This window comes from Danio rerio, chromosome 4, assembly GCF_049306965.1.
Source record: "Danio rerio strain Tuebingen ecotype United States chromosome 4, GRCz12tu, whole genome shotgun sequence".
Taxonomy (NCBI): Eukaryota; Metazoa; Chordata; class Actinopteri; order Cypriniformes; family Danionidae; genus Danio; species Danio rerio.
In genome coordinates, this window is record NC_133179.1 from 60,986,255 (window position 1) to 61,012,500 (window position 26,246).

Genomic DNA, 26,246 nt, shown 5'->3' on the forward strand with positions numbered 1-26,246 from the left:
TATGTTTACTCAATTTAAACATACATTAAACATAACATTAACTTCAATAACATAATTTTATTGTAATCTTTTACTCAAGCCCGTCCTAAAACATATAAAACAGAGTTGACATGCTTTTTCAAAGTAATGCTGTTACAGTCAACAACAGTTTTAGATCTTTCAGGGGTTAACTGCATCCATCAAAGTATTATTTCAACCCCCATTTATGTTACTTATATATTACTAAAAATATTTAAATCCAACCATAAAGCTGCTTGTTTGCACAGACTTACATGGCACATTTTTTATACAGACATGTCTCTGTTACTTTTACAGCCAAAAGTCAAAAGTCATGGTGAGGGCTAAATCAAGATAACAGTGCACTCACACAGAATCTTATCTTCTAAGACAAAACATACGCTATTCTTTACTCCCATAATGTTACTGTCAGTTTCTGTGCTTAGTTTTTGGCTACTAGACACTCAATATTTAGATTTTAGCTTTTCATTGACAATTAATTGCCAAAGGCATTTTTTATCTTAAAATCGGTTCTAAAATCATTTTAAACCTAAGAGCTTAGCTGAGCCATTTACTGCATTCTGCTCTCATCTGTTTCTTTTTATATCAGAGTTTAACACCAAAAGCAACAAGAAATTGAGAATGAAATCTTACTAACAGCGCTTAGCTTTTGCTTGATTAATCTGCAAACCATCCCAAGATGTGCAAACTGTCCAGATCGGTCCAATCCAGTTAGGGTCATATTTTTTTCGGGATTGCTCCTGGTGCATCATTGATCAATCAACCTCGCCCTAATATTTCTAGGTTTCTTGTCTGACTTTTGTGGCCACTACTATCTAATGGATACCGATTAAGATGTTATTTAAGAATTTATTTATTTATTTAACTATTTCTTTCCCTAATAATCTGACCTACTCTATTCTTAGGATTCGGGCCCTTTTGTCTGTGAAACAGCAAGATAGCAGTGGTGGAACTAAATACAATCTCGGGTTAATTTAGTCCACTACTAAATAAAAACCAGTCCAAGTTTTATCCCCGAGAATGTCCTAAAAGCCTCTTACACACCCGTCACTGAGTACTTAACTCTGGGTGGAGGAGGTACACCCCTTAACTACTGTTATACTTATTACTATCGTTATAGGCGTACCGCAATATGCACCAGCTCACAAGGGGATTCCACACAAAGCTACCACAAAATTTTGCCTTTCATTCACGTCTGAATGAGAACCCAACAGCTTTCCGTTACTACCCACTACTCCACAGACCATCCCTAGTCTATAATATTTTAAATCTTTCTACATTTCTTTTTGTTGATTGATCAATGGTGTCACCAGTAAACAAGTGCCACGCGTCCATCAAAACTGTAGGGATAGTATACAGTTTAACCCAAAGAATGACCAGTCAGGTATATAAAAAAGAGCCAGAGTCAGAGATTTAAATAAATAAATCAAGTTTACAGAAGATAGTTTGCAGTTTCATCAGCTGAAACCAGCTTCAACTCTCGCAATGAGTTCCTAGGCCGCTCTGCTTACAATCACCAATCAATAACAATTATACTCTCACATAACGTCATTAACTGCGTCATACATATAGGTGTTCTAGCCTGATTGGTTAAAACACAGATAGACTAGGTGAATTTCCACGTGGGGTTTGTGCGTATATTCTGAACAATATCTTAAAGGTGCAGTAGGTGATCTGCCAAAATGCTAACCGCTTAGCATATTATCTTTGGACGGCGGCGAGGGACTGTGATTTAAAGCCACACCCCCTGAAATCGCGAACGCGCGCACCGCGTCACAACAGCAGACAGACAACCCCACTAGTTCATGTCATTTGCCAGTTAGTTAGTGCCAGCGCCATGCAGGAATTACATTTATTACTTAACCACACTTACATGCTATTTCAGAGTGAATATTCAGTGTAGCGATAAACAGTATAGGAAGGCTATCATTGTTCAAAAATGACCAAAGTTAATATAAAAGCACACACGCTAATGGCGTATCTGCGTGAACAGATGCGCAGAAGTCCGAATCTACATTTGCTGACAGACAGCCTGACCTGCTTATCGGAATTATGGGAGATTATAGTCTGACTCTATTTAATTGGATGAACATTTTTTTAGGTTTATGCTTTACCCAGGATAAAAAAATACATATAAACACATTTAGATAATTTACTGTAATCATTACTATTGGACTATGAAGAGACTTTCAACCAGAACAAAAATTGTTTCTGAAGATAATCACCTGCTGCACCTTTAAGCATAAATGTCAGACATCCCTTAGACTGATTGAAGCTGACTCCAGACCTGTGAAACGGATCAACAATCAAATAGAACACACACACACACCTAAAGTATAAGCTGTTTCTTATTCAAGGCTGAGTGTACTCTCAGCCATCTTTATCAAAACTGGTTAAAAATTTGTATAATCTACATTCAGGCAGTTATAATCTTACTATACAAAGTCTATCTTGAATAAAAAGTAGAATCACTTTAAAATAATTAACCGTAAAAACAGCAAAATCACTTTAGACATTTTAGATAGTATTAACTCATAGAAATAACAATAGAGACATTTGATTCCAGTCCTCAGCCCTCAGTTCCACTTAAGGTCTCTGTGACCTCTGACCTAGTTTGGTGGCTTCTGAAAAAAGTTATAAAGAGACAGGCAAATGCACTGAACATTCTTATATTAAGCAATGTGTTAACTTATTCATTAATTAAAATCATTTCACAGTAAATACTCATTCAAATGATCATATAATTATATTTAATAAAAAAAAATCATAAGTAACAAGATTATGAAAAAAGGATAAACGTTGGTCCATGATGAGACAGATTGGAAAGCAGAAATCCGAATCCTTCAGCAGGAGAACATGTGTTTCAGGATTGGAGGCTCAGTGGTAGAATTCTCCCCTGCCAGGCGGGAAACCCAGGTCCGATTCCCGGCCAATGCAGTTGCTCGTTTGTGTTGCTACTCTTCCAGCTGCAAGTAACAGCCTTGTGGCAGCCACACAACACAAAGGCAAGAAACAACATTGGTCAGTATTGGTGGTTCAGTGGTAGAATTCTCGCCTGCCATGCAGGAGACCCGGTTCTGATTCCCGACCAATGCAATTCTTGTTTTGTGTTGCTACTGTTCCAGCTGGAAGGCTAACAGCCTTGCAGCTATCACACCCCACTAGGGCAGTAGCATAACCATATCAACATTGGTGGTTTTGGTAGAAATCTTGCCTGCCATGTGGGAGACCTGGGTTCGATTCCCTGCTAATGCAATTGCTGTTTTGTGTGGCTCCTCTTCCAGCTCTGGTTGAAGGCCTTTAAGCACTCACACAACACAAAGGCAAGGAAGAACATGGGTCAGCATTAGTGGTTCAGTGGTAGAATTCTTGCCTGCCTTGCGGGCGACCCGAGGCTGATTTCTGTCCAATGCAATTCCTCTCTTGTGTTGCTACTCTTCCAGCTCTTGGTAACAGCCTTGCAGCAATCACACCCCGTTAGGGCAGCACCATAAGCATATCAGCATTGGTGGTTCAGTGGTAGAATTCTCGCCTGCCATGCCGGAGACCTGTGTCCGATTCCCAGCCAATGCAATTCCTTTTTTGTGTTGCTACTCTTCCAGCTCTGGGTAACAGCCTTGCAGCAATTACACCCCACTAGGGCTGCAGTAAAAGCTTATCAGCATTGGTGGTTCAGTGGTAGAATTCTCGCCTGCCACATGGTAAACCTAGAATCGATTCTCGGCTAATACAAGTGCGATTTTGTGTGGCTCCTTTTTCAGCACTGGTTGACTGCCTTTTAGCATTTACACAACGCAAAGCCAAAAAACAACAAAGGTCAGCATAGGTGGTTCAGTGGTAGAATTCTCGCCTGCGACGAGGGAGACCCGGGTCCGATTCCCGGCCAATGCAACTCCTGTTTTGTGTTGCTGCTCTTCCAGCTCTGGGTAACAGCCTTGCAGCAATCACACCCCACTAGGGCTGCAGTACAAGCATATCAGCATTGGTGGTTCAGTGGTAGAATTCTCGCCTGCCACGAGGGAGACCCGGGTCCGATTCCCGGCCAATGCAAGTGCTGTTTTTTGTTGCTACTCTTCCAGCTTTGGGTAACAGCCTTGCATCAATCACACCCCACTAGGGCTGCAGAATAAGCATATCAGCAATGGTGGTTCAGTGGTAGATTTCTCGCCTCCCTTGTGAAAGACCCTGGTCAGATTCCCGTCCATTACAGTTCCTATTTTGTGTTGCTACTCTTCCAGCTCTGGGTAACAGTCTTGCAGCAATCACAACCCACTAGGGCTGCAATATAAGCATATCAGCATTGCTGGTTCAGTGGTAGAAATCTCGCCTGCCACGCGGGAGACCCGGGTCCGATTCCTGGCCAATGCATTTCCTGTTTTGTGTTGCTACTCTTCCAGCTCTGGGTAACAGCCTTGCAGCAATCACACCCCAATAGGGATCCAGTATAAGCATATCAGCATTGGTGGTTCAGTGGTAGAATTCTCACCTGCCATGCGGGAGACCCAGGTCCGATTCCCGGCCAATGCAAGTGTGGTTTTGTGTTGCTACTCTTCCAGCTCTGGAAAAACAGCCTTGCATCAATCACACCCCACTAGGGCTGCAGAACAACCATATCAGCGTTGGTGGTTCAGTGGTAGATTTCTCGCCTGCCACGCGGGAGACCCGGGTCTGATTCCCGGCCAATGCAATTCCTGTTTTGTGTTGCTACTCTTCCAGCTCTGGGTAACAGCCTTGCATCAATCACACCACACTAGGGCTGTAGTATAAGCAAGTCAGCTTTGTTGGTTCAGTGGTAGATTGCTTGCCCACCACACAGAAGACCATGGTCCGATTCCCGTCCATTACAATTCCTGTTTTGTGTAGCTACTCTTCCAGCTCTGGGTAACAGCCTTGCAGTAATCACACCCTACTAGGGCTGCAGTGTAAGCATATCAGCATTGGTGGTTCAGTGGTAGAATTCTCACCTGCCACGCGGGAGACCCGGGTCCGATTCCCGGCCAATGCAAGTGCTGTTTTGTGTTGCTACTCTTCCATTTCTGGGTAACAGCCTCGCAGCAATCACAACCCACTAGGGCTGGAGTATAAGCATATCATCATTGCTGGTTCAGTGGTAGAAATCTCGCCTGCAACGCGGGAGACCTTGAGTCGATTCCTAGCTAATACAAATGCAGTTTTGTGTGGCTCCTTTTTCAGCTCTGGTTGACGGCCCTTTAGCACTTACACAATACAAAGGCAAGGAACAACATAGGTCAGCATTGGTGGTTCAGTGGTAGGAACCTTGCCTGCTACACGCGAGACCCGGGTCCAATTCCCACCCAATGCTTTTCCTGTTTTGTGTTGCTACTCTTCCAGCTCTGGGTAACAGCCTTGCAGCAATCACACCCCACTAGGGCTGTAGCATAAGCTTATCAGCATTGGTGGTTCAGTGGTAGAATTCTTGCCTGCCACGCGGGAGACCCGGGTCCGATTCCCGGTCAATGCAATTCCTGTTTTGTGTTGCTACTCTTCCAGCTCTGGGTATCAGCCTTGCAGCAATCACACCCCACTAGGGCTGCAGCTTAAACATATCAGCATTGGTTGTTCAGTGGTAGATTTCTCACCCTGCCACGCGGAAGACCGTAGTCCGATTCTCGTCCATTACAAATCCTGTTTTGTGTTGCTACTCTTCCAGCTCTGGGTAACAGCGTTGCAGCAATCACACCCCACTGGGGCTGCAGTATAAGCATATCAGCATTGGTGGTCCAGTGGTAGAGTTCTCGCCTCCCACGTGGGAGACCTGGGCCCGGTTCCCAGCCAATGCAATTCCTGTTTTGTGTAGCTGCTCTTCCAGCTCTGGGTATCAGCCTTGCAGCAATCACACCCCACTAGGACAGCAGTATGAGCAAATCAGCATTGGTGGTTCAGTGGTAGAATTCTTGCCTGCCATGTGGGAGACCTGGGTCCCATTCCTGGCCAATGCAATTCCTGTTTTATGTTGCTACTCTTCCAGCTTATCAAGCAAGTTTTTACACAGCGGATGCCCTTTCAGCCGCAACCCATGTCTGGAACACACACACACACACACACACACACACACACACACACACACACACACACACATACTTGTTTTTGTGCCCCATGGGGACTTGTGACTAGAAGGTTAACTATGGGGACAGCAATTTCTAAATACAATTAAGCCATAATTTTAACTCATATGTGTCCAGGGGATTTTTTTATCATAAAAACAATCATTTTTTATCAAGAATTTTGAAGTTTAAAAAAATGAATTTTTGTCAGGTTTTTCTATTCTTGTGGGGACGTCGCTATTTTGTCTTACCACAAGGAACCACCAGGTGTCAATATGACATACCAGTATATTATCATATTTTTATAATAAGTCACTGTAAGACTACAAATTACATTTAGACAACTATTAAAGAGTTATTTATAAGGGAAAATTGTGTGCATTTATATTTTATTGAATTTTACTTTTATCTTGCGTTCTCTGTTTATTCTATGTTATATTACAATAGACCATTTCTAAGGGTGTAAACAGAAAAAAGCCTTAGCTTTTTTAAATAAAATAAAATGTTTATCCTGCTCAGTTGTACACATATGTTGTTTTAATGTGCATTTAAATAATGTATGAGCATCTTGGCATTCTATCAAGCATTTTTTTATTAGATATTCTGAGATACGCATAAAAATTAACGGAGACATAGCCAAATTTACGAGAATGTAAAAACTCAATACAACTCGGAAGTGTTTTAGTGTTTTAAACATTTATTTAAATGTTAACATGAACATTTTAGTATACTGCTCTTTAAGCAGATGCATGTTGAGTTTGCTTAAACAAGATTCACATACATGTTGCCTTTAACAAAGACAAAACTGGTGAAGGCCCTTTTACATTTTTTTGCTTTAACGAAATCAAACTTGTTGCTTTCAACAATCATGAAAAAAAAAACAGTGGTGAAGGCCCTTTCACCTACCTTTCACATTTTTTTAAGTAATAAATTTTCTTTCTTCCGGCAAACACGAAAAAAATAATTAGATGAAGGTCCTTACCTTTCACAATTTTTTCTTTAGGGAATCAATGCGATTTTTTACATAAAATTTCACCCCCTCCCAACTTCTATTTTGAAGTGCTGCTGGGGAACTTTCGATACAGTTCATGCACTGGGCTTTACCAGGAACCTTTCCAGACATTATGAGTTCCATCATTGTCTTCTCCACGGCCTTGATCTCCTCCAAAGACCACCTTCTTCGCTCGTTTTGTGAAGATCCTGAATAAAATTTAAAACATAATTAGTGAAAAAAAGACTTAAAGACCAAATAAAACTAATTCATGGTCTTCAGTGTGTCTCATTGTTTTTAAAGTTGTATACACATTTTTGCTAAAATTTAGTTGATGGCTGACAATCTGTCATGTTTACATCACCCAGCAATAAAAGGAAAAAAATGCTTGCAATTAGTCACCATGTAAGTTTAACTATTCTCGTAAATTACAGCAAGATGTCTAAAATTTTTAGTTAATAGTTATTTGTGAGCTTCTGCATGCAGACCACTTTTCATATGCTAACGAATATGTTATGCTATCAAAAATCAGATAATTTCAGAAACTGATTTTTATTTGTTTACATTCAAATCAGTTAAGCAGCTGCAAAGAAAACCACATTTACATACGATTCTAAGGTTTGACAGATCAAAAGCAGTAGCTAAAAAATGACTAATTATGACTTTTTTACTGTACTGTACCTGCAAATGCAGCACTTTTTTGTGATTCTGCATCAACTTTGTGAGTCAACAACATGATTTAAGGCTTTAATTAAACAGTATATGTAATATTACTGCTGCCCCTATATAAAAGTGCCCGCAGTATGAAGCAGGCAGTATTGATTGAATTCATGGATAATGACTAGAAGGAAATCCGTTTGTGACGTCTACCTTGCATGTACATGAATAAACTTTAGAAGAAAAACAGAAAGGGCAACTTATTTCAGAAGACATTTTAAAAAACAGCTTACTCTTTGTTCTGTGCGGTTCCTGCAAGTCCTTGCTAGTCGGCTGCAGTTTTTTAGGATTCTTGCCTCCTACAAACATACGAGTACAACTGAGAACATTATTCAGTAATGGCACAGAATACCTACTAAGTAAATTAGCAGTAAATGTGTCACACATGTATTTAAGAAAATATTAGCAGTCGAAACAAAACATATTTTCACTTCATCCTCAGGATATAAAAATATATAATATAGAACATATAGAATAGAAAAATAATGAAAGCAAGTAAAGGGCAAATCATAAAAGCAGTGCACAGAATGAATTTTATTCACAATTATAACAACGTCAGAAGTTTTTAAAGCATCTTTTTTATTTAAATCTCATTACCTTTGGATGGTTCTTGGTGTTGTCCAACCTCAGCAGACTTCTTTGATTTCTCTGAAAAACAATACATCTCTTTTAGCACAAGATTTTTCAATAATAACTCCTAAATACCAATATCAGACCGTTGTCACAGCCACCTCCCCAACCTGAATCCCAGTACACCTGACCACAGTTCCCTAATAACTGATTAATTACACCCCTCATCAGTTTCCTTTATAAGCAATTACTCTGCACTTACCCATTGCTACTTACCTGTTATTGTCAACACATTCGTTCATTTCGCTAACCAATCCATCAAAGCTTTCAGTATGGCCACAGAAGCACTCTCGACCTCCAAACATTTATTCTGTTTCCACCCAGGTTCATCCACCATTGGCAATTTCACTCACCAGACTTTGACAGTAGCTAGTGGGTGGAACGAGACCGTGCTCATTAGAACCTATCAACAAAGCTTGAACCCAAACATTCGTTCTGCTATTATGATGTACAACACCATTGAGTAATGGTGTCTGCCTATTGCCTATTCCAATCACTATCTGCTTGCCATATCTCCAACGCCACTCACGAGCTTGCCTCCTATGCTGCCTGTACTCCGTTACCAATCTCTTGCAAGTGTACCTTACCCACGTCTCAAGCACAGAAGCTGAATGCCACCTACCTGCTGAAGTATGTTTATTCTGCGCTGCCCCTGGACATTTATTCATAGACTGCCTCATCAAGCCCCACGTCCAGTGTTGAATCCTGATACCCAAATCATGTCAGTGGTCGCATCAGAGTATTCTGCATTACAGGATGTCTTTAGTAAATGGGCAACCCCTTATCTTCCATCTCATCAGACATGGGACTGCACTATCCAGCTGCTGCCTAGAGCACAAGGCTATGGAGGAGTGTGTGGAGGACTTAATCATCAATCTCACTGCCTGCTTCCAGGTTCTTCTTTGTGGGCAAAAACAATGGAAGTCTCCATTATTGCATTACATTTACATTTTACATTTAGTCATTTAGCAGATGCTTTTATCCAAAGCGACTTACAAATGAGGACAAGGAAGCAACTTACACAACTATAAGAGCAACAGTGAATAAGTGCTGTAGGCAAGTTTCAGGTCTGTAAAGAAAGTATAAGAAGCAAGAACATTAGTAATTTTTTTTTTTAATTAGTGGAGGAGCCAGAGAGGCAATTGCAGATTAGTAAGGAAGGTGGAGACTAAATAGTTGAGTTTTTAGTGGTTTCTTGATGACAGCGAGTGACTCTGCCGTTCTGATGCAGTTAGGGAGTTCATTCCACCAACTGGGCAGATTGAACGTGAGCGTTCGGGAAAGTGATTTCTTTCCTCTTTGGGATGAACCACGAGGCGATGTCATTCACAGAACGCAAGTTTCTGGAGGGCACATACATCTGCAGAAGTGAGAGCAGATAAGAAGGAGCAAAGCCAGAAGTCGCTTTGTAAGCAAACATCAGAGCTTTGAATTTGATGCGAGCAGCAACTGGCAGCCAGTGCAAACAGATGAGCAGTGGAGTGACATGTGCTCTTTTAGCTTCATTAAAGACCACTCGTGCTGCTGCATTCTGAAGCAGCTGAAGAGCATTAAATACCACACACTGAACTCCCAGGTAGTCCAGTTGCCTTACTTACCGACTGGAAGATGTAAAAGACAGCTTTCGTCAACCCTTTTGGTACTGCAAGTACCAGGTCATGCTGTATGTACTCTCCATCTTCCCAGCCATCTTTCATTATGCAAGGTGTTTTGTGAGTTCCTCCATTGTTTTGTTATTGTCTATATTGAAGACATCCTGATTAACTCCCTTAACTTGGCCAAATAGTGCCAGCACATCACAGCGGTCTTATAACATCTTTGCCTACAAACCCTTCTGTGCACAGATGACAACCTACTGGGACACCCAGGCAGTAGAAGACCCTCTGGCTCCTGCAAGCTTGGTATTGGTGGCACAGTGGATGCCAGTGGCCAAAGATGTCATCAGCTCCATCCGTCCCCAACATCACATAAGGGTATCAGGAGCCTCCTCTGGAGAAGACTGTAATCTCAGGCAGTCACCACAGCCACCTTCCCCACCTGAATCCTAATCAATCCGATTAAAATCCCCTGCTTACATTTTTATCGCACCTCTGCGCTCCCTCATCAGTTCCTTTTATTAACAGTCACTCTGCTCTTACCCAGAGTTTGATCTACGGTTCACACCAATGAACTTACCTGACTCACCCATTGCTACTTACCTGTTTGCTGTTGTTGGTTCTTTGTGTCCTGGTGCCTTTGTCTCCTGGTCTCATTGTTTTCTGTGTTCTCCTAGATTAATACCACTACCTGAACACAAAGACTCTAAAATAAGCAACAGGCCAATAATGATTACCTGCTCCATTCAGTGCGATGTTCAGACCTAACTTTGTTAACCGCATCAGCTAAACTCTCCCACTCTATTTTTTTCTTTTGTTATTAATTCTGGAGGACAAACTTGCAAATAAAACAGTTTTTCTCTGGTCTACCTCCGAAAACAGCACCTCACATTCACATTCTGTTCAAAGTTCCTCTTTTTGCTTCATTTTGCCGTTACTTTTTTGTTGGGTTTTGCCAAAGTAGAGTCATGGAGCTGCATTTTTCACTGGTGTCTAAACACCAAGAGCTGTATGATAAACATAACAGCAACAACAATGTCAGCAGGAGGACATTATTATGGAGAGTAGCAAACATGATTTAATACTGAGTTTCATTTCACTTTTCTTCCATGACATGTACAAGCCTTAACACTGACAATACATGACAATAAACCATACATTTGCTTTTATTTTACTATGTTTGTGGTCATTATTCCTTGCTAAGCACAAAACAAATAACACACATTACACATACAGTACCTGCTGAATTTGAAGGTGAGGCACCATTTCCAGTTGACTCAATCTCATTTTCAGACTCGGATCCATCACTGTCCAGCAAAAGTTTCTCTATAACAGACAAAATTATTAGGCAACAACTTTTGAATAACATTCAACAATTGTCTATAACTAATGCTGGTGTTCCCGGTAATAACCCGGGAATACTTTACCTTGGGGATCAATCTGGATTTCATCCAAATTCTGTCCTTTAAACTGTGAAAGCTGTCCTCGTTCCATGGCCATCAAGACTTTGCTAATTTTTGCTAGCTGCAATGTGCCTTCAGGAAGTCTGTAATATTGCCTGTGGACCCTGATGTCATGCCCTAAAAAATCTGCGAGGTTATCCATTTCATTCTCTTTTAAGTTTAGCACCTTGGACATAGTGGCCATGTGCTTTCGCAGTTTGGTGGAGGACAATGCCTTGGGGTGCTTTGCTCCACAGCTTTTTGCTATGTTACGAATGACGTCAGATCCTCTGAAGAAAGTGAGAGCTTGGGGTCTTCCGAACATAAAGACGTTCTCATCTGGCACATCACAGCTGCGGCGAGTCTTCACCAACAACTCCATTGAGACGACCATATTAGGAGTGAGTAAAATGGGGACTTTTCTGCCACGTTTTCCTCGGACTTCGATTCTTTGAAAATGACTACAAAGTGACTTCTCTAGATCGGACAGAGCAAGCTCAACATCCGGATGAGTTGAGGATGTGTCCCTTAATGTAAACGAATTAAGTGACATCTTAGACACCTCTCCTTCCCTTCTTCGATTAAATAGTATCACCTGACAAAGCGTGACTTTGGCAAGTTCTGCCCAGTGCTTCATACTTTGTTCTTCCTCAAGTCTTGCTTGATATGCCTTACTTTGGCAGTCAAGATACTGATGCATTTTCTTCACATCTTCCGCAAACGGAAGAAGCTGTGGACAGTTCCATTTAACTTCACTCAAATTACGAAGGGCCTGGGATGACACACACTCACTCCATTTAGTGTCACATATTTGCTTGAAGGCTTGCATGTTGCTAAGACTATTCTTATCATCTGCCATCATGGCATCACACTCAATAATGCTGGCCATCTTCTTGAGGTGGGGCCCTAACTTCAGTGCTAAAGATGGTGTTTTAAATGTGCTTGTCTCTTCGTTCAAGCCAGCTACACTGTGAACTGCTTGAATAACATAAGGGAAATTAGCTGGAATAAAGAAATCAGACACCTCCTTCAGCTTACCATTTTTTTTCCCTTCGAGGACAAGACGTCCAGTTTCATGCATTTTTTGCCTTATGTATTCATGCTTCGTAACATCATGGCCATGCTTATTGAAGAGATGTTGCCCTAATTTCAGTATGATTTTCTCTTTGCGGACAAGATGGGTTATCTCATCGTCATGCATATCAAGCACCATTTTCCAAAACCTTTCACTTATACTGTCTGGAACAGGTTCAGCATATGAGCAAAGTGACTGAACACGAGTTTTCCCTGGCTTCATTTTGTTAATTTTCTGGCTCAGCTGGAATCTTTGCATATGCCGCCATAGCGATTTTCTCTTCAGATACGCTGAACAGTTAATGCAGTGCAAATAATCACTTGCATTTACTGGTGCAGTGGATTGTTGTTTAGGAATCACCGTTCCTCTTCCTTCACTGAGTACCTGAGCGTTATGACATCGGTTCCCCTTATTCCTTAACAAACTCAGCTGTATTTTTCGCTCTTTAGAGCCTTTCGGAAAAGTAATCGCTCTTGCCACCTCTGGCTTATCTTTATGTTTAGACTCTAGGTGACGTGCGATTTTACTGAATGGTTTGAAGCAGAATAGGCAGTAAAACTTTTTGTTATATAGTCTGGCTCCATCTTTTTTTTTTTTTTGAGCATCATGACATTCACATTAAGATTATTGGGTGAATGTGATTCTTCATGTTCTCCTGATGAAGAAGATTGAAGTGAAGTGTCCTGTTTGTCAGATACAGAGGATTGTGAAGGAGACGCACGTCTTTTTTTACATGCTGGAACATTTGAAGTTGACTTTACCTTTTTCTTATTATTACTTATCTTTTTTACTAAACTCTCTACTTTTTCTGAAGTGTTACTGTCAGACTCTTCCGTATCTGGCACGTAATCATCCTCACTGATATCTGATCTTGATGAAGATTCTTCTGAAGCATAACCAAGTATTTCCTTGTTAAGCTACAAATAAAAGCCACAAGTTAGAAATTAGAAGTGACAAGACCAACGACATCTTAAAATTATGTGTATATCTGCAGCCACTGAATCGCTGGTAGTCATGACAGGCTACCAGTTTGTAACATTTTAAAAATATATATCTTATTTTGTGCTAAAAAGAAAAAACTGTGTTTTCAACCTTTTGAGGCTAAGTAAATAGAAAACAAATACAACTTTTGGGGTAAACTATAACTGTGGCTCACTGTCTAGACTGCATACTAAACACAGTGCTGAAATCTGGCACAGGTGCTCTAGTGCATGTTAACACACTACCAAATTTGGGGGCCAATTGCTGACTAGAGAGCACTGCAAACTGAAAATAACAAGTTTTGATGGCATGGTGAAAACACAAATCATACTTAACATAAGACTCACCAATCAAATTGAATCATTTAACACAACTAACCTTTGTTTTACACTTTGAAATCAAAAAAGAAATTTTCTCGCGTTCCTCATTTAAAGTTTTTGTATACGCCTTCACATAAAAAATATTTAAATGCGTGTATGTGTGTGTGAGAGATCGACGAACGAGTGCTCACTTCACTGCTCTGCAGATGCTGTGAACGGCTGGGTATATTTATTTTGGAGATAATATAAAATATGTTACGTACATACGTTGCTGCTGTTACGTACAAATTACGTATCAACTCAACACAATAATATCATATTACATCTAGACAAAATAGCCTAAGCTATATTAAAATAATTTAAAGAAATATTGTATATAATAAAAACATTAAATAAATAAACCAATATAAAATAAAAGCTATATCAATTTAGGTATATATATAATACAAATAAATTAAACGGTTTCAAGCCATTTTTAACTTTCATTTTACAAAGGCCTATCTGGAAAAAAAGCTATTTTCTAAAAACAATAAACAATGGAGGATTTTGAAATATTATTTATAAAGTATTTGGAGATGATGATATTAATCAAATCGTGCAAACAGAGCATTTTTGGGTGAGCGAAAGCAAAACTACCTTCTTCTTATTTTATATTATGGCTGGTGCGCTCGGTCATCCCTCTGTTAGTGGCGAGACCACTCGATGCACGATGCCAGCAGTCGGCCAGCGAGTAAACTAATATAATGAATAAATTTACATAGGCCTATGCGTATACATCATTTAATAGGTTTGCATTCTGCACTGCGAGTCATTGGCCTGACAGTGGAAACGCGACATAATTTCAGCCTCACTGCTCAAGCTCTCGGACTATTAGCTCAGCCCGGCCCGATAAAAGCCCTGGCTCGCACTAGCCCAACAGTGGAAATGTATGGAGCTAGATTTGTTTCTTTATTATTCAATCAAAAATATTTAGTTTTAAAGTAAAATTAAGTATGTTGTAATTAAAGAATTAAAGATTTCAAATAAAAAACACTTTTATTTAAAAAACTTATGTCAATGATAATAAAATATTTTGGATTGCAAAAATAAACACTTGTCCTATTATGCAGTTACCACAATTTTCATTGCATACTCATTAATTTTGCTCTCTTTTCTGCTGTCTTTTATTGCACATCAAGAATCTTTGCTTGCAGGTTGAAAGATTTTGCTTGTGAGTTGTGAGTTTGTGTCTTTATTACTCAAACAAACATATGAAGTTTGACCAAAACTAGGTAGAATGCAATTAAAAAATTAAAGATTTAAAATAATAAAAAAACATTTATTTAAAAAAATTCACACTGCAAAAACTAAACTATTGCCATGTTATGCGGTTACCACCAGATTAATGCATTGTGTGCTCATTTATTTTGCTTTCGGTTTTGTTTCATTTTTTGCGAATCTAAAATTTTTGCTTTTGAGTTGAAAAGTTTTGCGAGTTGAAAACTGCAGCTCAGTGGGCGGGATCTTCTGAAACACCTTATTCTATTAGTCATCTTGATTGAGGTCACCGGTTGGCCTCGCCCATTACATTTTCGAGCGGTTGGAATGGACTGCCTTGCCTTCTGTGACAGGAGCGAGCTATGGCGAGCAGCAGGTCTTCTTCAAGGTAGGTTAACTGAAACTGTATAATAACTTGTGTATTACCATACATATTTCCCATCTAAATATGTTACGACTGCTAGTATTAAACTCTGTCTAGTCAGTGATATTTTTGAATTCTCTCGATAAACTAACATTAGCTGTCGGCCATCAGTACTGTACAGTTGTAAAGGGCAACGCAAGGCCAGTGTATTTTGGAAAATATACATTGATGTACCATTAAAGTCAGGCTTTTTGTCTGTAGATGATGGCCAGGTGTACAGTAGGCCTGCAAACAGACTGGGATACATTCTCGGCAACCATTAATCTTCAGTTAGTTTCCAGACAAAAGCTACTGTCTCTTTGAACTGGAGCATCATATTTATTCTCCACTGTTAGAAAATGTCGTAACTCAGTGTATGTATGTTTCATTACAAACGTGACAAATATTTATTTAGTATATTTCGTTTCGCATATAAATGTTAGTTCATACATTAGTTAACTTGAATTAATTATGAACAGGATATCTGTTAAGCAATAATTAATCTTTGTTAATGTTAACTAAACATATTAATGCATAAGTTAAAAAATGATGGTGAACGAGTTTGTTTAGCATAAACTTTGTTAACGTTAACTTAGTCATGTTCTATTGTATCTCCTTATATTAACAGCTTGATGTACACTGTTAAAAATTGTCCCGTTAAAAAACAGTAAAATACTGGCAGCTGCAGTTGCCAGCAATGTACTGTTATTTTACAGTATGTTGCTGTAAAAATACATGGACTACATTGATTTACACAATACTCAAGTGAACTCATTTTGCTCACTGAAAGCAACTGCCTCAAATTGGTCGACTGCTGAATGAGTTTATGAAGTAATGTGCTATATATGCTTAGAAGCATACTTATAATGATAACTTATTTTAGTTAATTAGAAAAGTTCGGTTTAACTCTAATGTCTTATTTTTCACAACAGCACACATACATGTTAATCTGGAATCACCAGAGAGATTCTGACTGCATCAGCAACTAAACAGCCGCTATCTTTAAATAAAGAAACATGCAAATTAACGTCAGAAGTTAAATGTTCATCTTTTACTCATACACTGGCTCTACTCTCCTCCACAACGGTGACACACAGAAGAAATTAGCTTCAGGTTTTACAGTAAAATACTGTTTTTTCCTTGATTTAACAGTAATCTACTGGCAGCTGTGGTTGCCAGCAATCTACTGTTTTTTTACAGTCTATTTTCGTTGTGTAAATTAACAGTATATTACTGTTAAAATACATTTTTACACTGTGTTTTTACCTCTCACACCTTTAACCCTTTAAACCCCAGAGCATATACTTCAGTTTTTATTGAAGTGTCCACACTACTGAGTGTTCAAGAAACATGTAGCAAAGCTGAAGTGAATTAATTAATTAAATGACTAATTAAATGATAATTGAGGATTAACAATGAACAAATGAAGAAATAGTGAAGGGAAAAAACAAGAACAGAACATACAAAACTTTAGTCACAGCTTTATAATGAAATAACCTGAAGAACAACAAATGATTAAATCATTTAAATGATCAGCGGATGATTAAACAACTCTACAAACATCATCACCAGCTACACTTATTACTTAATACATGTATTTTTGTATAACATCTACTAAAGTTCTTCTTGAGAAAAAAGTGAAAGTTTTACGTCACCATCATGGAGAACAGAGTTTGCTTTAGTTGGGCTCTTAGCCCTGTCGTTTTTAACATTTATATATCTTGGCTGCTGCAATAGTTAAGAACTTTGTTTAAAAAGCTCCTTTGTTGTGGCAAGCCAGCCAAAAACCTAAATAAGATCTGGTGATGTTCATGTTGCTATTAAATGGCAGAGTCTGTTCTCATTTAGTATAATAAAATTTACTGCTCCTATTCAATGTTAAATCTATTGTTTTACATTATATGTCTATATATGGCAATGATTTCTGGAAGTTTTTAAGAATATCTTGGACAATAACACTGCTCTATGGTGTAAATCGCACTCAAAGAGACATCAATAATCAGCATATGAACCTCAATAATGGTGACAACTAACAAAATTAACAGTTTAACTCACAAACAGGCAACTGAAAGTCTAAACATAAACAACAGCAGAATCAAACACAAATAAAGAAAACTGTTAGACCATTATACAACATTTATTTATACCGCAATGCATGCTGGGATATTTGTACAGTGCCACTCCCAGTATGCATTGCAGCATGAACCATTTGAGATGTTACCATTGTTGAGATACAAGGTCAGATTCATGAGGTCTGAGTGTGTATTTGTCATAACTGAACTGTTTTTGTATGTTATTTATTAACTGTTAAGTAATTACGGAAGTATCTTTTCTGTTTCCACTTCTCAATAATTAAATTAATACCTGCAACTAAGCATAAAATCTATTGCATGAGGCCCTTCTTCCAGATTTATACCAAAACATTTATTAGAACTAATTTCAGACAAATAGATTTCTCTATTTATTGACTTTCCAACTTGATTGCTACAATACAAGCATTTTGTTAAATCTTTATTATAGTAATTGGAGAGTCTGAATTAATAAGTTCAAGGGTGAAGAGCCCAACTAAACCAGCCCCTCACTCCATTACGGTGACACAAAAAACACCTTAATTTCTGTTGGATCTCAATGAGAATAGTATGGAAGTCAAATCAGTCAGTAATAAGTGTGTCTGCTGTTGTTTGTGGAGTTGTTTAATGATCCTCTGCTGAGACTGAAGCTGTTTTATTTGATTTGATTTTATTTAATGTTGTAACTCAAGTCACTGTTTGTGTTTCTTGTTTATTTTCTTCAGTAATTGTAATTATTAACAGCAGGTGTTCATCAGTGTCTGAATTCACTCATTAGTGTTCATTAAAACTGTCAGGTAAACTATATTAGTTAACTAGTGTATGAAATAGTGAACAAGGACACAAAGTGTGATTTCAAACACAGACTTCAAAATGTCAAATCTGAACTCTGTTAGCTCACAGTTTTCTGCAGTTGGTTACTTTCTCGAAAACAAAAATGTTACCCAGAAAGCACTGTTTTTAACAGAATATTACTGTTTTAGTGAAAAAACATTATTTTACCGTAGAATCTGACCGTTTTTTAACAGCAATTTTTTTACAGTGTAGTTGAAAACCAGACAGATCAGGCCGCATAATACAGAGAGTGGTGCAAAGTGCATCAAATGATCGATATTTAAAAGGGGGGGAAAAGAAAAATAGATTAAATATATTATTTTATATTAGACACACATCTGGTGCTTTTATTTGCTCCTGCTATACGTCCACAGCTTCACACATTAGGTTAAATTAGGCTTTACAGTTTCCTTGTTCCTTTACTTCCACTGTATCTTTTTAAGAAAAAGGCATCAGCATTGCAATCTGTCATTCAATCAGAAGAAGACAAAGTCAAAACCGAGCTGACAGCCAATCTTTCCCAGGCTCAGCAAAACTTGCAAAAAATACAATATTCATAAACCAGATGGTTTTTCAAGTTACTTATAAAGAGAGTGTTACTTCAGTCATGTTGTTATGTTTTAAGTTGACTAGTTACACAATTAAAAAAAATTTAAATCGAAATCATGAATCGGTCAAACTTTATAAAAACCTAGATTTTTCTTTTTTTGCCAAATCGTCCAGCCCTACCGCCGCGCGTGCACGCAAGACAGTTACATTCTCGCCGAAATCAAATGCTGAATTGAAACTTTTTAAACTCCTGAATCAATATTGGAGTTACTTCTGCACGCTGGAGGAAGAACGACACCATTACTGAAGTAATTCCGTTAGAAGGTTAATGTTCTGTTTTAAAACTATTTTAGCTTGATGCAGAGCTGATGTAGAGTGTGTTGTGAATGGGTTTTATGCACAGACCTGTTGTTCAGCCACTGAAATCTCTCGGTGAAAGATTGATTTAACTATTTTACTAGATTTACTTAGATTTTACTAGTTTGATAAGGTCCTTTTACTTTTAACAAAAAAAAAAAAAAAAAAAAACATCAGTAAATAGCACTATTCAGTCTGGATCTACTTTTATATTCACATTGGGTCATATCTGAACAATGACAGCCTGTGACGCGCTCCCTATACTATTTACCGTGCTAGTCTGAATATTCGCTCTGAAATGGCTTGTAATTGTGGCTTAGTAATAAGTGTGGCTTAGTAATAAGTAATAAATTCCTGCACGCCACCGGGCCAACCACTATGTACACTTCTAACTGGCGAATGACATGAGCTAGTGGGTTGTCTGCTGTCGTGTCGCAGTGGGCACGTTCGCAATTTCAGGAGGCGTGACTTTGAAACAAAGTCCCTCTGCTGCCGTCCAAAGCTAATATGCTAACCGATGAGCATTTTGGCAGATCACCTACTGCACCTTTAATGAAAACTAATGTTTTATTTATTTATTTCAGACCTAATTGAAGAGAATGAGGGGAGTAAAGAGGGGGAACATCATATCAAAATTGAGGAAAAAACTCTTTTACAGACTGATGATATTTTGAAAAGGAGAGACAAGAATCAATTCACCTGCACTCAGTGTGGGAAGAGTTTCAGCAGCTCATCACAACTTGATCAACACATGAGGATCCACACTGGAGAGAAACCATTCACGTGCACTCAGTGTGGGAAGAGTTTCAGCTGCTTATCACACCTTAATCAACACATAAGGACCCACACTGGAGAGAAACCATTCACGTGCACTCAGTGTAGGAAGAGTTTCAGCTGCTTATCACACCTTAATCAACACATAAGGACCCACACTGGAGAGAAACCATTCACGTGCACTCAGTGTGGAAAGAGTTTCAGCCGCTCATCATCCCTTAATCAACATATGCGGATCCACACAGGAGAGAAACCATTCACTTGCGCTCAGTGTGGGAAAAGTTTCAGTAAGTCATCATACCTTAATCAACATATGAGGATCCACACGAGAGATAAACCATTCACATGCACTCAGTGTGGGAGGAGTTTCAGTCACTCATCATCCCTTAAACACCACATGAGGATCCACACTGGAGAGAAACCATTCACGTGCTCTCAATGTGGGAAGAGTTTTAACAGTTCATCGCACCTTAATAAACACATGAGGATCCACACTGAAAACACTTGCACTCAGTGTGGGAAGAGTTTCCGTCTGTTATCATCCCTTAATTTACACATTATGATCCACACTTGAGAGAAACCATTTACTTGCACTTGAGCCGCGGTCACACTGGACTTTTCTCCCCATAGACTTCTATTCATACGTACGCGAATGCGTCAGACCGGATTTGCAAGTTCGTGGATCAAGTTTTACAGTTCACTGTGTTGCAAAGTTTAAGCTTGGTGAACTTTGACCTGCTCTGATCGCATCACTTGACTGTGTAAGACCAAGCAAAGATCAAAACATGACCTCTCTGGACAGAAATGTAAAATATGGACCAATCGCTCACTTTTTTATGTCTAATCATCTTGTTTAATCCTGCCCTTTTTCGCAGCACTGTACAACAGAATTTTGCATGCTCAAACTCTAGTGTGACCGCAGTGTAAGAACGGTCTGTAACCACAGCGGTTTGAACTGTAGTTCTGCCGAGCTACTAAAAAGTAATCAGCATGATGGTAAAAAACTGTACATTTCTAGTCAAACCATTCTTCTGCAATCTCATACCAAAAACAGAAATAAGGGCAGTATTAATAGCTATAAATGTGGGAGAGCGTTGATATTATGTGATTGTATTGTATTGCAATATGGAACAATTAAATGTTGATGTTAAATCAAAAGTAATTAACAAATACTTGAAAATGAGATGATTTAATGACAATAATTCTCTATGGTTACAACTGAATTAATAACAAAATACTGTATAAAATGATAAAATATGAAATGATAAAACATATGGTATAAATTGTACCCAGCTAAATTTGATTTGATTATTGTTAGCCATAGCGTGCCGATAACATGTAGACCTTTTAGTCATTCAACCACTGGAAGTAGAAAGTTGTATGGGCTTGGCTAAGGATCTGTTTTTTTAAGACTAGGTAAGATTTATTGCGACCAGCTTATTCAAATATAGTTAATCCTGCATCCTCTGACTATTTTCAGAGTGTCGACATATTGTCTGTGAGAAGATGCGCAAACCCGGGGCGTGGAACTCTGAGCGATGTTGGTCCCTAATGAACGTACAATTAGAATATCAGACCTCAGAAAATATCAAAACTCTAAATTAAATCATAAATGATGAGTGTGATCCGTTCTTACAATTAGAAATACAATCTAAATTTTAGGATCAATTAAATTGGAGTCAGATTAAATTCGTGGCTTAAAAACTAATAAAAATAAATTCTAATAAATTAAATTCTTTTCAGAAGCTCTAGAAAAGGCTTACATGCATTAAACCTTCGACCATGCTGTCAGTTTCGTCATTGGGCTAATAGATGGACTCCTACAGTTGGTGACCGTCCCTCCGTGATCTCCCAGAAAGATTAAGGCAAGTGATGTCTTTTCAGTGTGATATGCGAATGAAATGCTCCGAAAAGAGGTTTGAGTTTCTCTTCTTCCAACTACTGGGGTAAGTCAATTCTTATTTGCCTTTTAGAAGTGTTGAGGGAAAGATAAATGCATCCCATATAGACACATTTTGTAGAATGAGTCGGAAATGCTCACTATTAGATCGGAGTCCGTAACTCCGTGGGGCTGAGAATTAGACAAAACCACATTACTTACTAGGGATATAATAGCAGCAGAGTAGAAGAACTACTAAAAACTCAAAAATCTAAGATCTCTTTAAGAGCTTGAATTTAAAATGGAATAACACCATCCAGATTTTATTCTGATACTCAACAGAGAGCTGCAAATTAACACCTAAATTCTAAATATAATAATTTCCATTAAGGATTGTTTCTTGAATATGTTGCAATAACTTTGCAACATCAAAAACAAGCAGCAGTTCAAGAGTTCCCACTTAGATATGCTTGGCACTTATAGCAGGTTTGGCATGCTGTCCCGGGAGAGAACCCTGAGCTCGGAGATATTTGAGCCCAGGGCTCCCGCCCGGTCTAGAAGCATATCAGGAGAACCGAGATCAGGTAGGTCTCGATCGCTCCCCAAAAAATGCCTCTAGCTCGGGACAGCAGCCGAGTATTTCAAAGAATTTCCCCCAAAAAGCTAGAAAGTTTTTACTATATCCGGCTGCTGGATATAGTAATTAAGGAATGAAGAAAGAGTAGGGGGCTCCAGTTGGAGCAAAGTTTGAAACTGACTCCTGTGGAAGCCAGAGCGGGGGAGGGGGTTGGGTGGAGACTAGTGAAGGGGGGCCATAAGGGGTGGGCGGGGTTGGCTCATTAAGAGTCAAAAATGCTCGAGGAACACTCCAAACGGAGATAGAGCAGGGAAGTGGCAGCGCTATATACAAATATATATGTATATATGAGAGAGTATATAAATATATATATATATATAATGGGATAATCTAAGGCCTGGAGGGGGTGATCAGGAGACTTCTGAGTCAGAATGGGCGCTGCGGGAGTTGGGTGCAGCAATTTTTTTATTTTGCCATCTCTAGCAGAAATCGTGAAGTGTGATTTGGGCGGTGGAGATTTCTGCTAGAGGGTGAGTGGCAAGTTTGGCCAGACTCTTGCTGGAGTCGATGCTCGTGGAACACTCCGACTAGAGATGGAGCGGGGAGTGACAGCGCTCTATATAAATATATATCTATAAACGAAGGTCCATAGATATACATATATAATGAGTTTCAGTGGCCTGGGGGGGGCAGTGACTGACCCCTGCGGGGGTCGGCGCCCGGGGAACAGGGCAAGCTGGCCTACTCTAGCAGGAGTCTGGGAAAGGGGATTTGGACAGTGAAGACTCCTGTTAGAGGGTGACGGGATAAGTTAGGTGCTCGAGGAACACTCCGTTAGGAGATGGAGCGGGGGAGTGACAGCGCTATTATAAATATATATCTATGTACAGGTGTATATAGATATATATATATAAATAAAGATTGCTAAGGCCTGGAAGGGACGGTGAGACGACCCCTGCGGGGGTCGTAGCTCGGGGTAACACTTCTGCGGAAGTCAGAGCTTTAAGGGGGGCGGGGTCCGGCAGGAGTCGGGAAATGGGAGGGGGCTGTGAAGACTCCAGCGGAAACGGCCAGGGTGGCGGGGTGACGGGGGGCTTGGATGAAACTCCAATTACCTATGTGGCTGGGGGAGGAAACTGAGTGTTACTCAGGCTAGAAGGAAGAAAAAGAAGAAGGTGGCTGGGTCACACCCTCGCCCTTGAGTGGATGTGGGATTATGGCTGACAAGAGCCATCTGGGCTTCTTTGGGGGGCCAGTGGCTAGGACGCATGTCTTGAAGGCCCTTTGTACTTCTGTGATGGCTGCTCATATTCTGAAACATAGTATACAGGAATAAGAGAAGTAATTCAACACCTTTAATACTTTTCCCACACATTTAAGGACCTTATCACAATTTTCAATCAAAAAAACTGGCGAGAATTATCTTACGGAATATTTACTAAATATTAAAATGTAACAAATGAATCCAACTAAACATTCGAATACAGACACATGTATATTAAAATCTAGCCGATTCGACAGGTTGTCACCTATAGAGCTGCAGACTGATAGTGTTGCAGTAAACAAGCAGCAAGCTGTCAAACCTTAGTAGAATTTTACTGATTACGTAACTACCTAGTATCCTGATATTCACGGCTTGAATACAGTCAAACTTTAGCATACGTTGATACCTTGTACAACAATAAATGTATTACCTTGTAAAGGAATCTAAGACTTTCTAATACTTTAAGCCCTCAAACTCCTCTATATTGACTTATCAGCCCCCAACACCTTCTGATACTCCGGAGACACCCTGTGTAAGAGTGACTGAGAGTTGATCTGGGGGATACCTGTGGAGCAAAGAACTGCTATAAGCATCTCTTAAATCAGAATCGTGTGACAGGGCGGTTGTGTCATCTATAAATGGGAAGAAGAGGGGGGGGGGGGGGTGCAGAAGGAGAATGAGGCTCGGCGGAGCGACTCTGCTATAGCGGAAGTACAAATGATAGTCAGCATTGAAGCGTTATGAGTGCTAAATATTGTCAATAGTGATATGAAGAGTAAATGGGGGGGGGGGATATGTGAATATGGTATCAAGGGTGTGGGCTGTATAGGCAGAAAGTATCTTTGCGAAGAGTGTAAATGCATTAGGAATGGATGAAGAGTGTGATGGGTTGAATGAGGGCAGTTTCAGGAGCTGGCAGTCTTGAACTCTAAAATGGAAAACAAGAGAGAATTAGAAATGAAATCTTAGCAACATGGCACATGTACAGCAGACATGATTAATTGTATTGGCTGATATTCGTGGGAGGAGTCTTCATAAGTGTATGGATGATTGTGAATGGAAGCGCCTTTGTTAATGCATGTTCCAATACTTAATGTCACAATGTGCCAGGGTTGTAGAAGTGGGCATTTGTCCTCCTGCAGGGTGGTAATTAGAAGGAGAACTGAGCGTATGGGGCGTTTCTATGCTGGAAGTCCAGGAAACCTCTTGGAGAGCTGGTGAGATGATGATGGAGTGGAGTTTAAACCCCTTACTGATATAGAAGTTTTTAAAACTCGAATGTATTTAACACAAAGTATAAGTATGAAAGGCTACTCCATGGCCAGAAATGTCTTCCTCTTGTTTGTTGCAGTCGAGCAGGAAATTGTTTTCTTACTTTCATTATAAACTGACTGACGTTCAGGTGTATTGATATGAGAGTCACAATTGGCATGATACAAAAGGGATACTGCTTGATGTGTAGGTTGTCTATCACTTGCTGGGTAATACTCATTTCAGAATTTTATTTACTTTTTTTTTTTTTTTAAATATATGTATATATAAATATTAATAAAATGTAAATATATCAACTGCCTACATCAAACTTAAAAAACGATGTTGCCACTTAATAGGAACTGTGTAAATGTAATGTTTATCATGGCTTTACTCCATCCATGATAAGTAACATGTCTGTAATCTCAACATGATTATTTGGCCGGATTCAGTCTCTGCACGCAGTCCATTCATGAATTTGTCGGGAGAGAAGGCGGGACCGTCTCCAGTTTTGGAAAGCTCATTGGATGGTGATACTTCCCCTTTAAGCTATTGGCTCCTTGGAGTCACGGTCAAGAGTTCAGAGTGCAAAGGCCGGCGGCCATTTGTAGATCAGATCGCTACAATGTTTATGCGTGAAAGTATGGCTCCACTCTCACCAGCAGCTGGTTTGGATATCAGTGCACCTTTTCATGGATGTATATCGACGAATGAAGGTGTTATGGAATAATGTTTATGGATTCGATTGCCTTGTCATTTGCCTTCGAACTATTTCAGCTGTCGAAATGTTATGGATCTGCTGACCAGCGGGAGGCTGAGAGGTGAGTTCTTCATTTAAAGCGTTCTATTCACGCTGATCTCGCCAGACTTCCCTTTAAAGCATGCACGTTACCGAAAGTGGACCGTTAACGTTAGGTGATCTGTGAGTTCGGCTTCTCTCCGGTGGCTTGAAATCGCCGGCGTCATAAGTTTAGACGAAGTTGTGGCTTGTGTAGTGAGGGGCAGATGAAGTAGAAGATGGAAGAGTTGATATGCCGGCTTCTTGCGGGGATTCTGGCTCGATTGCTGGCGAGGCAGCTGCTGGAGTTTTGGGGAGAGCAGGGTTCTGGTTGGAGAAGTTGTTGTTGTTGATTGTTTGTTCTTCCATGCCAGAAGGTTGAATGATGCTGAAGCGTAGTTTAAATGCTGGAGCGTTTGT

At 39.5% G+C, this 26,246-nt stretch overlaps 2 protein-coding genes and 2 non-coding genes across 5 annotated transcripts in view; 3 read left to right on the top strand and 1 right to left on the bottom strand.

The window, feature by feature from the left end:
• The first annotated feature begins 4,952 nt into the window (after positions 1-4,952).
• Positions 4,953-5,023, top strand: trnag-gcc (transfer RNA glycine (anticodon GCC)). Its single transcript has one exon. It is a non-coding gene; the product is annotated as a tRNA-Gly (tRNA).
• A 406-nt stretch (positions 5,024-5,429) lies between these two features.
• Positions 5,430-5,500, top strand: trnag-gcc (transfer RNA glycine (anticodon GCC)). Its single transcript has one exon. It is a non-coding gene; the product is annotated as a tRNA-Gly (tRNA).
• An 814-nt stretch (positions 5,501-6,314) lies between these two features.
• LOC101884513 (uncharacterized) overlaps positions 6,315-26,246 on the bottom strand; it is a 195,753-nt gene continuing 175,821 nt past the window's right edge. The window contains exons 1-5 of one of the 2 annotated variants that reach the window (XM_005165458.6): positions 11,444-13,450; positions 11,256-11,342; positions 8,389-8,439; positions 8,025-8,090; positions 6,315-7,283 (exon numbers count right to left, since the gene is read on the bottom strand). In XM_005165458.6, coding sequence (XP_005165515.2) covers positions 7,069-7,283; positions 8,025-8,090; positions 8,389-8,439; positions 11,256-11,342; positions 11,444-12,791 — 1,767 coding nt within the window. In that variant the 5' untranslated portion in view covers positions 12,792-13,450 and the 3' untranslated portion in view covers positions 6,315-7,068. Of the gene's footprint in view, positions 7,284-8,024; positions 8,091-8,388; positions 8,440-11,255; positions 11,343-11,443; positions 13,451-26,246 lie in introns of those variants that run through there. The other variant, XM_073948945.1, reaches the window with a different exon arrangement.
• Positions 14,946-21,365, top strand: LOC141381839 (uncharacterized). Its single transcript, XM_073948943.1, has 2 exons — positions 14,946-15,479; positions 19,888-21,365. Exons 1-2 carry the CDS (start codon positions 15,419-15,421, stop codon positions 20,649-20,651), a joined length of 825 nt encoding a protein of 274 aa, XP_073805044.1. The 5' UTR covers positions 14,946-15,418; the 3' UTR covers positions 20,652-21,365.

Excerpts from the sequence above, each read along its gene's own strand:
- LOC141381839 (XM_073948943.1), top strand. The coding sequence starts at position 15,419 with ATGGACTGCCTTGCCTTCTGTGACAGGAGCGAGCTATGGCGAGCAGCA. Across the intron at positions 15,480-19,887 it reads AGCAGCAGGTCTTCTTCAAG|ACCTAATTGAAGAGAATGAG; the intron begins GTAGGTTAACTG and ends TATTTATTTCAG.